The 13,675-nt window shown below is 39.0% G+C and overlaps 1 protein-coding gene across 2 annotated transcripts in view; it reads left to right on the top strand.

Annotated features, from left to right (window-relative positions):
• LOC141436291 (homeobox protein caupolican-like) overlaps positions 1-13,675 on the top strand; it is a 64,658-nt gene that overhangs the window by 16,433 nt on the left and 34,550 nt on the right. For both annotated transcript variants that reach the window (XM_074099207.1, XM_074099200.1), the window contains exon 2: positions 12,576-12,944. In XM_074099207.1, coding sequence (XP_073955308.1) covers positions 12,576-12,944 — 369 coding nt within the window. The remainder of the gene's footprint in view (positions 1-12,575; positions 12,945-13,675) is intronic.

The following is a 13,675-nucleotide window of genomic DNA, read 5'->3' as shown; positions in this document are numbered from 1 at the left end:
ATGGGAAACTTGACGGATGAGGGCTATAAAATATTTTACAATTTATAATAAGTATGTACCTAACCTACATCCAGTAACGACTAGTAACATCACATTTAGAGTACTTATCTACCTACTTATGCAAAAAACACGAGGCTTTTCGCGACCAAATTCAATCAACTCCTGTCTTTTATGTCACGCAGCACGCTAAGGGCGTGAATGTACAGTCAGCGGCAGGCAAACGAAATAAAAAATACATCTAACTAAATATTTCCAAATATATCTTTGTTACTATATACGATACATTCCACGATATCATGTCTTTGTACATGTGTCTCGCCGTTTATGAATTGTGGTTGTTTCTTTATTTTTTTCAGTAAAGGGTTTACATACTTACGCATCTTCCCATAACGGACTGCTAACGACTTCTACCGTCGCTTCACTAATTCATTAATTATACAATTTGTTTATGTTTGCTAATTAGTCAGGTAATGTTGATCGCAGCGAAACGAAAATGCAAGTCATTATAATATATATATATAAACTGTCATTCCTCGAAAATTGCACAGGTAAAAAAGGGCTTGCTCGAATCTCTATTCGGTGAAAATTATGAAAAATGACTTGTCGGTGCACCATTATGAAAACCCCAATGGGCTATATACTTCCTGGGGTTTGAGATGTGCGTTGTCTGTCAGTCCGCTACTTTTCATAGGTACACTAGATGTATCACGTGGCATCGCTTTCGGAATAAAAAACCAGCTAGTTCTTGCCCGTGGGAATTTCGGAAAATGCCTTCTTAGTGCACCTTCATAGTAGAGGTAGACAAGGCCTGAGTTGTGTGGATTAGTCAAGCGCAATGTGATCACATTTGAAGTAGATAGAAGAGTTGAACTGGATGCAAAGCGGGAACTAATTAGAAGTCGACAACCTGCTAACATCTATTACAACTTTGTCGACGTACTTTGACGTGTGTTGTGCCCGTGTTTTTACGACAAAAAATTATTACATTAGCCAAGAACATTTCTTTTCTTTCAGTTAGAATTAGTTAAAAAGTAAGAAAGAAATAAAAATAACTAGGTATAGGACAAATTTAAATAATCTTACATAACGTCGCTTTATACAACAATACCGCGTAAGTCAAAAATTTGCCATAATCTAAAATCTACCCAATGGTAGTATATAAAACGTCACATGGATAATTTTTACCCGACTGCGGGAAGGAGGGTTCAGTTTTTGACTTAGGAGACCGAGGAGAGTTGTAACAGAGGAAAGTTGTGACATCGTCGATTTTTGGTTACTTATTTACTGCTAGCAAGCTTGCAACAGCGCGTGTTTGATAGCCCGAGAACTAAAAAAAACGCGCGCTATTGCTAGCTCGCTAGCCAGTCCTCTCCTCTGTAATAACTCTCTTCGGTCTCCCTACTCATAAGCGACGATAATTACTTTCATCATAAATATAAAAATTGTGCCTAGTGCCGAAAAATGCAAAAAGAGACATACCTAGGTACTGAGCATGATGCAAAGGCAATTACGGCGTAGAAGTAGACGCCGTAGCCGAAATCGGCATGGGTGCCATAATCTGATTCTGATATGACCGCCTTCAAAGTCTGTAAGCATCTCAGTGGTTTAGTCTCTGACATCTATCAGGCGGTCAGTCAATTTTCTTTTTTTCTAGAATACTTAGGATAAAATAGCGGACCCCCATTGCATAGTTACACTTTTGCTAGTGTGAAACGAAAGAAGTAATTGAAAATATCACTTTACTCACTTACAAAAAATATGCCGTTAGGGTTAAAAAATTAATATCCTGTAGACAGTTGAAGGCGCCAGTTTTTTTACAGACTTGCTTTGGCACTGGAAAATGAGCGGTTAAAGTACTTGGCCACGTTTCAATTTCACGAGAAACATAGTCAACTAGTGGTGATCCGTTCAGGCTGACTGTACTCGGCGCCGCCGTGGCGCGGGCCGCGGCGCGAGACAGTGGGGTGACTATACACTTTATACTTAATTTTATATGGTAACACAGTCTATACACATCCCACGCCTGGGCAAAGGTCTGATTCGAGAACAACTTGGCGTTACTGCTACCTTCTGAATATAGGCTGGTGATGGTGATGATGGTGATTAATTTTGATCAAAACAGAAGCTGGTCATCAAACTGCTCGATAAAATGTAAATGTTCTACACTGGCTGCACAGAAGTTTTTCAAAATATACATTAAGTACACATAGAGATGCCCTACGCTGGCTGAACAGTAGTTTAAATATCAGTCTGTTATAAGCGATGCTTGACAAAATATAGCACTAGAAGGCATAATTTATAAAAAAAATGTGGTGCTGTCAATAATCTCGGGAAATGCTATTAATATCTCAATTTTATAACACACAAGAGCAGCGATTCAAAAACTAAAGAGAAATCCCATATAGTAGCTGAACTATGGTAGTTTATCAGACGGTACAAGCGATGCGCCACATAATATTGCCCAAGAAGGCGGGATTAATGTTTATGATAGGTGTAATAGTACATTTCAAACCTGATGATGGGCCTCCTTTGTGTCCACAACAATGGGTTATGGTCCTTTACGCTTATAAGTAGCCGGAAGCGCTCACAATTTTAATTTTATTTTACTTTGATTCAAGGCGGCCAATTAGGGCCTATACCTATGCACACGACGATTTTTTATACCTAGGCGTGGATGACGCGTAGTTAAAGCGCGTTAAGAGCGTTTATACCTGCTGAGCTGGCAACGTTCCATTTTTGTTAGTTTTTCTCGATTTTTTCATAAAAATTAAATGAAAATTAAAAATGTAGCCTGATAGGACTCTTTTTAATATATAAGTTAATGTGTTTACTCCAATAATTATTTGTGTTAGTCTTTTATACTCTTAAAAAACGAACAAATGTTTATTAACGGGTTGTAAAAAAAAATAAAGTCTATCACGCATAATTATTGGAGTAGACGCATTAACTTATATATTAAGAACAGTTCTATCAGACCACATTTTTAATTTTCATTCAATTTTTATGGAATAAATGAGAAAAACTAACAAAAATGCAACGTTGAAGCTCAGCAGGTATAAACGCTCTTAAGGCGCTTCAAAGGAGTTTCAGTCAGTTTTGCATTAGTTTTTAGGGTTGCGTAGCCAAAATGGCAAAACGGAACCAATATTTAGTTTCGCCATGTCTGTCTGTCTGTCAGTGACTGTTATTCCCAGCGATAGAAAGCTGTAATTTTGCATGAATAGATACAATTTTCAAATTTAATAATTAAATTTAATAAGCAAAGTCTGTTACAGTGCTAATAAGTGTCCATTGGTAGAGTCGATAAGTTAGAAGTCACTGTGACAGATCAAAAATGCCGCGAAAATTCCGGGCTCTGCTAATCTGTAACTTCTCAACTTATCAATCAATTTAGTTCGATAAGCTGTGAGACGCTTCCATAAGCAGACTCGAACACGTTTAGACTAGTAATTTTCCAATTTACGTAAGTAGTAAGAAATTACAGTAGATCACTTACGAAGAGTGTTTACATTTTAAAATTTAGCGTATAAGTCGCTTACGTAACTGACTTACGTAAGTAAAACTCACAGGTGTAAAGGCGGTCTAAAAGCTAACCTTTTTTGGTTCGAAAATATTGAAATAATCATATTATACCATCATATCAAACTTACAATTAAAACTACAACGGCTAAATTTGCTTGAGAATTATTAGTAGTTTAGGAGTAGGGGTTAGGAGCGAGTAAATGGCAGCCTTTTATACTACGTTTGTTAAAAAATCTTTTGATGTAAGTAAGGTAAACGTCCGAGTGCTCGACACGCTAATACCTTATAGACGACACCCTGCTGTCATCTCTATTGCTAATGACATAAGATTAAAGATGCCAACTATTGGGACAGTGACGAGCACTCGTACATTTACCTTACCGATAGCAGTGTTACACGCACTGCTCACACTGCAGCCAGGGCTGACAAAAGTAAACCAACGCGACACATTACACCTAAAACATAAAATTATGCTGAAATGAGAATATTTTAACTATTACTAAATAATAATTATAATAATAGATCAAATGGTAATTAACGAGAAAAGTGGTAACCCTATCCGCCCGCCGCCTCGCTCTCTCAGATTAAAACACGACTCCCGTTCGTCAAGCGTCTCAAAAGAGAGCAGAATGGCGTTTACAGCCCAATCATTATAATGATCGGTTATCGATTTGTTGTATGGCGTGCTTCTTTAAAGGACCAAAATTTGGTGCGCCCGATTAGGCACCCAGCCGCTGGCTATTCTGTAATCTATGCCGGCCTACCGTCGTCACGATATCATCGACTTATCTTACTCGTTGCCTCTTATAATTTAGGAAAATTCGTATAATAACATCTGATAACAATCTAATTATTATAATGTCCTCTTTAACATATCCCGTTGGAAGCGAAATTGGAGCGGCGAGCGGCCGGGATAATGCCTTCGCTAATGTAATGGAAATTATGAGATCATCTTTATGCCTTTTAACTGTGCTTTTAAAATAAACACATTACTACGCCTTTACTGTCCGCTGGTCGGTTTACGACGCGCATTCCGACTCTGGAACGGGCTTTATATTCAAATGCAGCCACCAAATTACAGGTAGCTAATGTTTTTCAATTATAATCTGAAACAACTTTTAATACACGTATGAATATGCGCACTATTAAAATGGAAATTGCTTTGGTTATAGATATAGATATTTCACGGGATATATATCCGATCGTTATAAGTGAAGTGTCTCTTTAAATTCAGAGTGGGCCGGGGTCAAAAATCGGCCGCGGTGATATTTTATTTATGGTGTCCAATTTGGGTTTAGTTTGCAGGGTTGGGATTGTTACTGTCGGGAAGGTTAGATATAGATTGCACTATGACAGCGGGTAGGGGGTGGGAGGGCGCAAACCGGCGACCGGTGTCCGAAACTCATCAAATATTGATAGCGGACTGAAAGCGTCCGGCTATACCTGTAGCTGGCTATCCAATTCGAAAGATTTACCTACTAGACGAATATCTGATGAGCCACGCCCTCCCTCTGATATAGATTGACTAATTGATCAATACCTATTACAATCTATGCGTGGATTTAATAAAACGTCGTGTAGGTAGGTACGTACGTATCTCACTGGCGTTAAAAAACTGCAGTATGGCAGCTATTTCATCAATGAATCAATTCTGTCTGGCTACTTTGAAATAACGCGATTTGTATTTGTACAATGCGGTTTTAAACACTAAACCACCGGTGGTGAAATAAAAACCTTATTACAGTGCTCTGAAAAGAGAAATAAGATTTGGACTATTACAGATGGTGGATCAAAATGAACTTGGAAGATATAATAAGCAAACAAACAAACCGATATTTGTTTGTACATAAACATACCTACGCAGTGAAGTTAAATAAAAGCTCATAAACATAGTACAAGTACCTAATAAGTATGTATAACCGTGACCACTCAACATTTCATGAGATCTACTTGACAACTTATCATAAGGTAGGATTAGAATTTAAGAAGTTTGTCCAGGTTTCTCTATGAATTGATTTTAGGAAGAAATACTGTTCTTTCAAATGATTTTTTGACCAGACCATAATTTTGGCTCAATAAATTAAAAATAGTGATTTATATCTTCACAAAACATCCAAAGAAATCATAAGCCTATAACTCCAACTAGTTAACTTTACATTACTGAAATAATATTGTTTTTTATTTTCTGTATGATCTACTCGTATGGTTAAAGCATGTAAGTGACATGATTGTCAAAGTCTTCGTCACACCCACTTACTCCTCGATACCTTTTTTTTCGGAAGTATCGCCTGTATCCGCTAATTTATTTCACAAATATAACTGCTATCGGCATGAATACTGACTATTTTTAATTATCAAGAACATTAATTTTATGCGAACTTAACTGTCTAAAACAAACATAAGAAGACATTAAGTATAGTCATTTGCATATTTCGGCGATAAATTTAGTTCAAGTTAGTTGTCTAGTAGTCAGGTTCAGAAATATACTAAAATTAAATAATCTCAGAGGAAAAAGCACAAATTATAGTCTAATATTTTTTAGGGCTCGTCGTAAGTTGGAAAAACCCGCCAAGGGCGTGACGGGCCTCGTGCAGTTAGGGTTCTCTAATAATATGTGGCAAATATTTAATTGTTTTAAACGACCTTGCAGGTTAATTTGTAAAGACGATATAGGTAACGAGTACGTAGCTGTGGTACATATGTACTTTTCCTTCTAAATTTTTAATTTATTTTCAGTAATATTACTGTTGTAATTTTATTCACTTATCCAAAAACAAACATTTAGCTTACACTTGACTTTAACGCTATATCGCCAACGGCTGTCTGAATCGTAAATAATTAGTTTTCTCAAACCTGTCATAATTTTATACTGTCACAATGTTGGCGTGATTATATGTCGGTACCCAGGCCTAATTACAGCGATCCACTACGAAGAGTTTCTGAGCTAAGCCTCGGACAAACAGGCATAGCGAATCTATAATAAGCTTTCTATTTCTGCCATTGTAACTTAGAAGGTACCTACGGAACCCTAAAAACAACTCCTACACTGTGTTGTGAATGACAGCATCCCATTTGAGGCTGATTAAAAGCAGCTCCCCCGTTCTCTGCTGGGACCGAAAACTGACACTCGCCACTTTTCCGACACAGAAATGTCTTTACGAACCCTATTCCAAACTATCCGTTGTCCACATAAAACATTATTAATCCTCGCGAAGTGCCCCTCTCTTTGCTTAACTCTCTTCATTTGACAGATTGGTCTAAATTACTAAAGCTTTTTTTTTAATTTAAGGGCAATGGAAATCGCAGCATTCGTCAGAAGTGTTTGCTCTGTCATCTAACTGGGATAGCTTTACGTCCTAGTAGTTTTTATTACAAGTTCTGTTGACCGAGGCAGCGGCGCGCGGCACCCTTCTGCACACATTGATATAATATCGCTTATATTTGATTTGATCAACCCTCAGCAATGTATGTTAGTTTTCCTTGTTATTGTTATAGATTTTCTCGCAATTTGATTGCCCTTGACTTATTTAATTTTTAATACTTATTCAACCTAGATAGAAACTGGTGTAATTTGATTTAATTTACATATATATTTCATTGACATCTTGACCAGTGCTGGCTTAGTGAAGGTTTTTGATACGATCAGTTATCAAAGGTGTTTACCTATGTATTATCCACCTACGTCCTATATCACATGTCATTAGTGTTCGCGATCTATGTACTGCCTATATAATATATCACTGATAGCGCTGTAATGGTTACCGACAAAGCAGTTTTCAATAACTAGACGTACTCAGCTAGCAATTTGTTGTCATTGTCATATAGATAGCGGAGGTTTTAAACAAAGACAATTATAGCTACGTAGGTACCTAATCATGTTGGGATGCACGATATCTAGCTCGCGATAGGCTTCAATCTGATTTTACGCCAGTGCCACATGAAACATGTAAATTACAGGTCGATTGATCGCATAGTCACGATACGACGAATACCTAGTCTAACAACCATGCTAACTCCCTCCCGAGTGGGGTAAGGGGGTCGCGGTATAATAGACAGAACGATTAGACTTGTATAGTTGTAAATATCAGTGTCGCGACCGTAATGACACATAGTGAACACGTTATCGTTGGATATAACTAATTACAGGAACGCACGCGAGCCCGATAGCAATGTTGACACTGCCGCGGGGAGTGCGGTTCCCTTTGTAATGGCGGTTTCGCCTTGCCGAATGATGCGCGTCACTGGCCTTATATCCTAATCAGTTTTCAGTGCTAGTACACCTAGCTGTTATTATCATTATCACTACATAGAGCTTATAATAAGTCTGATTGTCTAACTCAATGTCAAACAGTCATTTTAGTTGTGAATGTTACCGTCCTAATTCTAATTACAGCAAAGCTTCATTATCCATACTTCCATACTATTCTATACTATACTATTAATATTATAGATGCGAAAGTGTGTGTTTGTGTGTATGTTTGTCCGTCTTTGAAAAAGTGACATAGGCTACTTTTTATCCTGGAAAAATGCACAGTTCCCGAGGGAACAGCGCGCGATAACCGAATTCCACGCCGGCGAAGCCGCGGGCAAAAAGCTAGTACCTTTATAAAATTGCACTATCCCTATTAACTTACGTTAAGTTTTAACCCTATCCATAGGGTTCCAACGCAGACGAAATAACATATAGTATCTACTCTACATAAATATACTCTTCTAAAAGTCTTCTGTAGTATATATACTTAGAATGAATATGTCACAGCCGGGCTAAGTCGCTGGAAAAGCAAATCACATTCTGAAGTATCGTCTTCACAATGAACTAAGACAATATACTTCAACTTACAGAACAAAAAATACTTAGCCCTTTAAAGTCTTTTCGCTCTGTTTAAAGAAAACAAGTCGAGGCTCTCAGACGCAGCGTTAGTGGTTCAAGTGGGGTCGTGTGTGTACAGTAACTTATGCTATTATTTCTAAGTCAATCTTGCCCTGTTGACCAATACCTGTTGACGTCCTCCGGACCTCTTCCCTTGCCTTTAATCTTTTGCCGACCAAACTAACTGCTTTATTTATTGAATATATATGTTTGTCGTATTAAGTATGTGCATAGCTGTGTGTGCTGGAACATTAGGTTATATGAATTAGTATTACGGTTTGTTGTATAATAGCTAGTCCGTGAACCAAATAACCGGCAATGTCGATCTACTTCACAATATTTTTTATAAAAAACGAAGCTATTTTTGGCAGATCATTTACGAGTATTATCGGACTATTTCCTTTACTTTTGCTGTGACGACTTCTTGCCAAATTTCATAATTTTATTCCAGCGTGATGAACCCTATAGCTTTTGATTCCCATGAGTATATTTTGATCACCTGAACTCTTTTTTTACGGTTATGAGTGACCTGAGCTGTAAGTGCTTCATATTAATTTCAACTTCATACTTGCCTCGCGTTCATAAAAAAGGGTCTATGACTTATCGTAAGACAAACTATTTAGATAACAATAAAACGATCAGTCAGTTTTCAATTTTATGGTACAGAACCCTCAAACTCTATGATGATGACATTTCTCGAATGTAATAATGAGAGAGTATATACGATACTTCTTCTTCTCCTTAGTCACCTTCGCAGTCGCTACACTCTTAATGGACTGGTTGTGGTCGTCGTATGAGTATCAGTAGTGAACTTTCATGACGACTTTCTTGAGAAAATAGGGTGTGGTTTCCTTTTGCGTTTCTAACCCAGAGCTACATAGCCCGGAGTTCGTAGTTGGCAATGGAGAACACATACTGCTCACTCTCACATTCATAAGGTCCCTCCGTTTTATTTTACGACAACTACGGTATGATATTAACGGAGATTTTAACACCTAGCAAGATGATTGGAAAGGTCTAACTTGGATATTAATATCAATCAAAAAATTAGAACAACAATCCATTGCTAATTGTTTCTTTAAAGATACACCCTGTCTGTCCTCTTTTTTATGTCCCTTAAAAATACAAAAATGTCAACGAATATTTCACTTGACATTAATTTGACAAGGCTATAAATACAACTGAAATAATTGAGCTTCAGGAGGCGACTGAGCTTCCTGGAAGTAATCAAAATACTCCAGACCGGTGCGGTAATGCCGGGTCGTTATTTACCCGCTAATAACATTATTTCACTCAACGTGCAGCGGTGACTATGAAGTGACAATCGCCAAAGTGGGCGTCGGATAACTGTTCCGAACGTTATTATGTCCACTAAAGCAAAAATTATCCTTATAATAACCATAAATTACAGTTACATCATCATCATCATCCCAGCCTATATACGTCCCACTGCTGGGCACAGGCCTCCTCTCAGAACAAGAGGGCTTGGGCTATAGTTCCCACGCGGGCCCAGTGCGGATTGGGAGCTTCACACGCACCATTGAATTGCTTCGCAGGTTTGTGCAGGTTTCCTCACGATGTTTTCCTTCACCGCAAAGCAACAATTACAGCAATTACAGTTACATAATCATCTATTACTATATGGCGCGTATTTTAAGTTCCTTCCTGAAAATAACTGGTGATAAGACTACATTGGTTTGCATTCGAAAAATGGGGCTGCCATATGTCATACGTTTATGTAAAACTACGAGTGTATTGATACATCGTCATTCAAAATTTTAAGAATAGTGATCTTAAGTATTTTAGTAGTTAGGTAGAGTACGAATCGAAATAAAAAATCCAGCAAGTGGCTATAAATGACATGAATGAAAGTGACCATAAATTAAAGATTTTATTTAGTCTGTGGTAATAGCACAGTACTTATTCCGTGGTAATAGCGTGGAATGGATAGCAAGCAACTGCCATATGAACCTATACTTACCCTACATACTCCTAAGTATCTACCTACCTACTTGTAATGTGCAGCTATTTAAATATGTATTTTTTCACATTTATTATCAACTAGCTTTTACCCGCAGCTTCGCTGACGTGAACCAAAAACAGTTCAAAGAAGCAAGCAATTCAGCAAGCACGCAAGCAAGCACGCAAACAAGCACGCAAGCAAGCACGCAAGCAAGCATGCAAGCAAGCAAACATCTAAGCAAGCTTGCAAGTGAGCATGCTTCACTCGCGAGAACTATTAAACATTTCAAAGAAGCAAGCAATCAAGCAAGCATGCAAGTGAGCATGTAAGCAAGCAAGCATGCAAGCAAGCATGCAGGTGAGCATATAATGAAGCAAGCATATAGGCAAACATGCGTGCCAGCTTGAAAGCCAGAATGCAAGCAAGCATGCAAGCTAGCATGCAAGCATGAAAACAACAAATCAAGCAAGCATAGTCTCAAATGTGCAAAAAATAGTGCAAGCAAGCATGCATTCAAGGCTGTATTCAAGCATGCAAGCAAGCATGCAATCAAGCATGCAAGCAAGGATGCAGGTCAGAATGCAAGCAAACAAAAGATCAAGCAAGCATACTCCAAAAGGTGTAAGCAATAATGTAATCAAAGCAAGCATGAAAGTTATTTAGTTTATATATTGATCACTTCGCTCGTGTAAATCATTATATACAGCGGTTTAATTGATTTCTGGGATTTTACAAAATTCCCGTGGGAATTCCTGAAAATTATCGTGGTTTTTATTGACGTTGCATCAAAAACAACCATCCCAAATTTCATTACTCTAAGCTCAGCGGTTGTTATTTCGAGATTTCATCCCTATCCTGTGGGAATATTGGGTTAAAAAGTAGCCTATGTTTTATTGCAGATGTCCAACTATCTACATACCAATTTACAGCCAAATCCGTCCAGCCGCTTTAGCGTGAAGGAGTAACAAATATTCGCATTTATAATAGGGTAGTATTGAAACGCACATCAAAAAAGTGCAATGTGCGGCAATTAAGTAATAAATTCTCGTTTTTTTTGTATTATTAAATAAAAGAAAGAAAGAAAATACATTTATTTAATGCCATAAAACAAACATAGACACAAACAAATCAATTATTCAATTAAATTTGTTAATATTTACGGATACCCCCTACCCCCTCTTCTAAACCTAGAGTTAATTTGGCAAAACCCTTCCTCAGTGGCTTAAATATTCATGTCATGTTAGTTAAGCAGGGTACTCGATGGCACATTTGAAAAAAAAGTCTGCACCGCCTTCCGAAGAAGCATCGTAAGATTCAGGTGAAAACTAAACTCAATCGAAGTCAGAAACCCCTTTTAGGGGTTGAATTTTTATAGCCTTGACTTTCTCGACAAATTGCCCTAGCCGTTCCCACGTGATGCGCGGTCAAATAACCGACAAACAGATAAACAGTCAAAAATTCTTAATACTGTTGAAACGTGTTCTGTTATGGATTCTATGTCTCCCCAGCCAACTTTTTTTCGGACATCTTCCATGTACAAACTTTCGACCCTCTTCAGCTTTTTATACATATGTATAGATGTCGATTAGAAGCCCGGTTTTGATTTTTACATGATTTAGAGCACAACAAACCTCTGCCTATTTTTGTTGTCTAGCAGTAAAGATAACAGCATAAATTTCAGCAAATAGCGCTGTCTATAATTGAGTTAGCTTTAAACCACTGCAGTGAGTAAGAGTCACACAGGGTGAGCAACAGGAAAATGGATTAGGCTAGATCAGTTTCCATTCAATACTTGTCAATTGCAGTCTGTTTTGTATTGGCGCGACGCGTCTCCTGTCAAGCACTATTTATTGAATTACCTGAAATGTGACCTATTTATTAAATATTATCAAAAATTCACCTTTTCATGGAAAATGTCACAACTAATAGTGACATTGCTTCGCCTGACGAGGAAAATTATAATGATACTTAATGTGAAAATGTTATACAGTCGCCAGGAATCGAAAAAGTTCGATAGTACAGTTTACTAGCACTAATATCTGGCACAACAAATAATGTATGAATATCTAAAAAGACTCATTTCTAGGGCCGGTGGGACGTGTCAGATATTTTTGCAAGCTCCGTAACAGATATTAATGCAGTGGCATGTGCTCTTGGATGTTTTAAATGTAAGTAATTTCATGACATAATGAAGTAACATGAATGCGTGTTGGTTTGCAGTTGCTCGTTGGCAGCAGCGGGGCGGGCACCGGCGGCGCGGCGACGTCGCCGGACGGGGGCTCGAACTCGGCGCCGCCGCTGTCTCCGGGCGGCTCGGCCGTGGCTGGCGGCGCGCTGTCGCCCGGCGCCGGCAGCCACGCCAGCACGCCCGCCGCCTCCTGCTGTGACACGCCGCGCCCCATCATCACCGACCCCGTCACGGGCCAGACCGTCTGCTCCTGCCAGTACGACGGCGCGCGGCTCGCTCTCTCCTCGTACCCGAGGCTCTCGAGCGCCGCTGTTGGCGTCTACGGCACACCTTACCCCTCAACCGACCAGAACCCTTACCCCAGCATCGGCGTCGACAGCTCAGCGTTCTACTCGCCGCTGGTATGTACCTTTTTAACTACGGTTTGGCTAACGTTTGAGTTTTTATTCGTACGGCATAGTACGTATCTAATCAAAATAGAATGGTCATTGATATATCAATTTCAAAATTCATGTTCAGTTTACCTTGGCGCGGGGAGATCTGATCGCGCTGTAGTGAAAATCTCCGTTCTCGATTATTCCACCGTCAGGCTGCAAATTGTTACGAATAGGCCGTTTGCAGTTTGTCCGCTTAGAGCAAGGTTTATCGCTCTCCGCCGCGGCGCGACGCGTTTGGCTTTGCTAGCGTGTCGTGCGAGGAGCAGAGCCAGCGGCAAACCGGTCCGGGCTCACTGGGCCAGAAAACCACCGACACCTCGCGAGTCCGCGAAGCCGTCCTGTCACGATACATTAATATATAAATCTTAAAAAAAAACAACCGCCATTATTATACCAATTACGTTTATCCCAGTTAAGTTTAAAATGACATCTCAACCTCGTATATCCCAAATGCCAAACGACGCGTACGTTTCCCCTCGCGGGCTTCTCGAGGTTTTGAACGTTAATAAATTATACCCTGAGTACATCTTATTATGAAAGAATGTTACGAACTGAATCCAATTTGTGGTTGTGCAAAGAATGGCTTTCGCTACTGTTCACTTTAACACCTTGTTTGGTGCAAGGGGGACAAATGGGCGGTCGTTGTACGCGGCAGGCTTAATCCCTATAAGGGTCTATAGCCGCCTGAGGAATCG

This window comes from Choristoneura fumiferana, chromosome Z (genome assembly GCF_025370935.1).
Source record: "Choristoneura fumiferana chromosome Z, NRCan_CFum_1, whole genome shotgun sequence".
NCBI classification, from domain to species: Eukaryota; Metazoa; Arthropoda; class Insecta; order Lepidoptera; family Tortricidae; genus Choristoneura; species Choristoneura fumiferana.
This window is presented reverse-complemented; position numbering and strand designations above follow the sequence as displayed.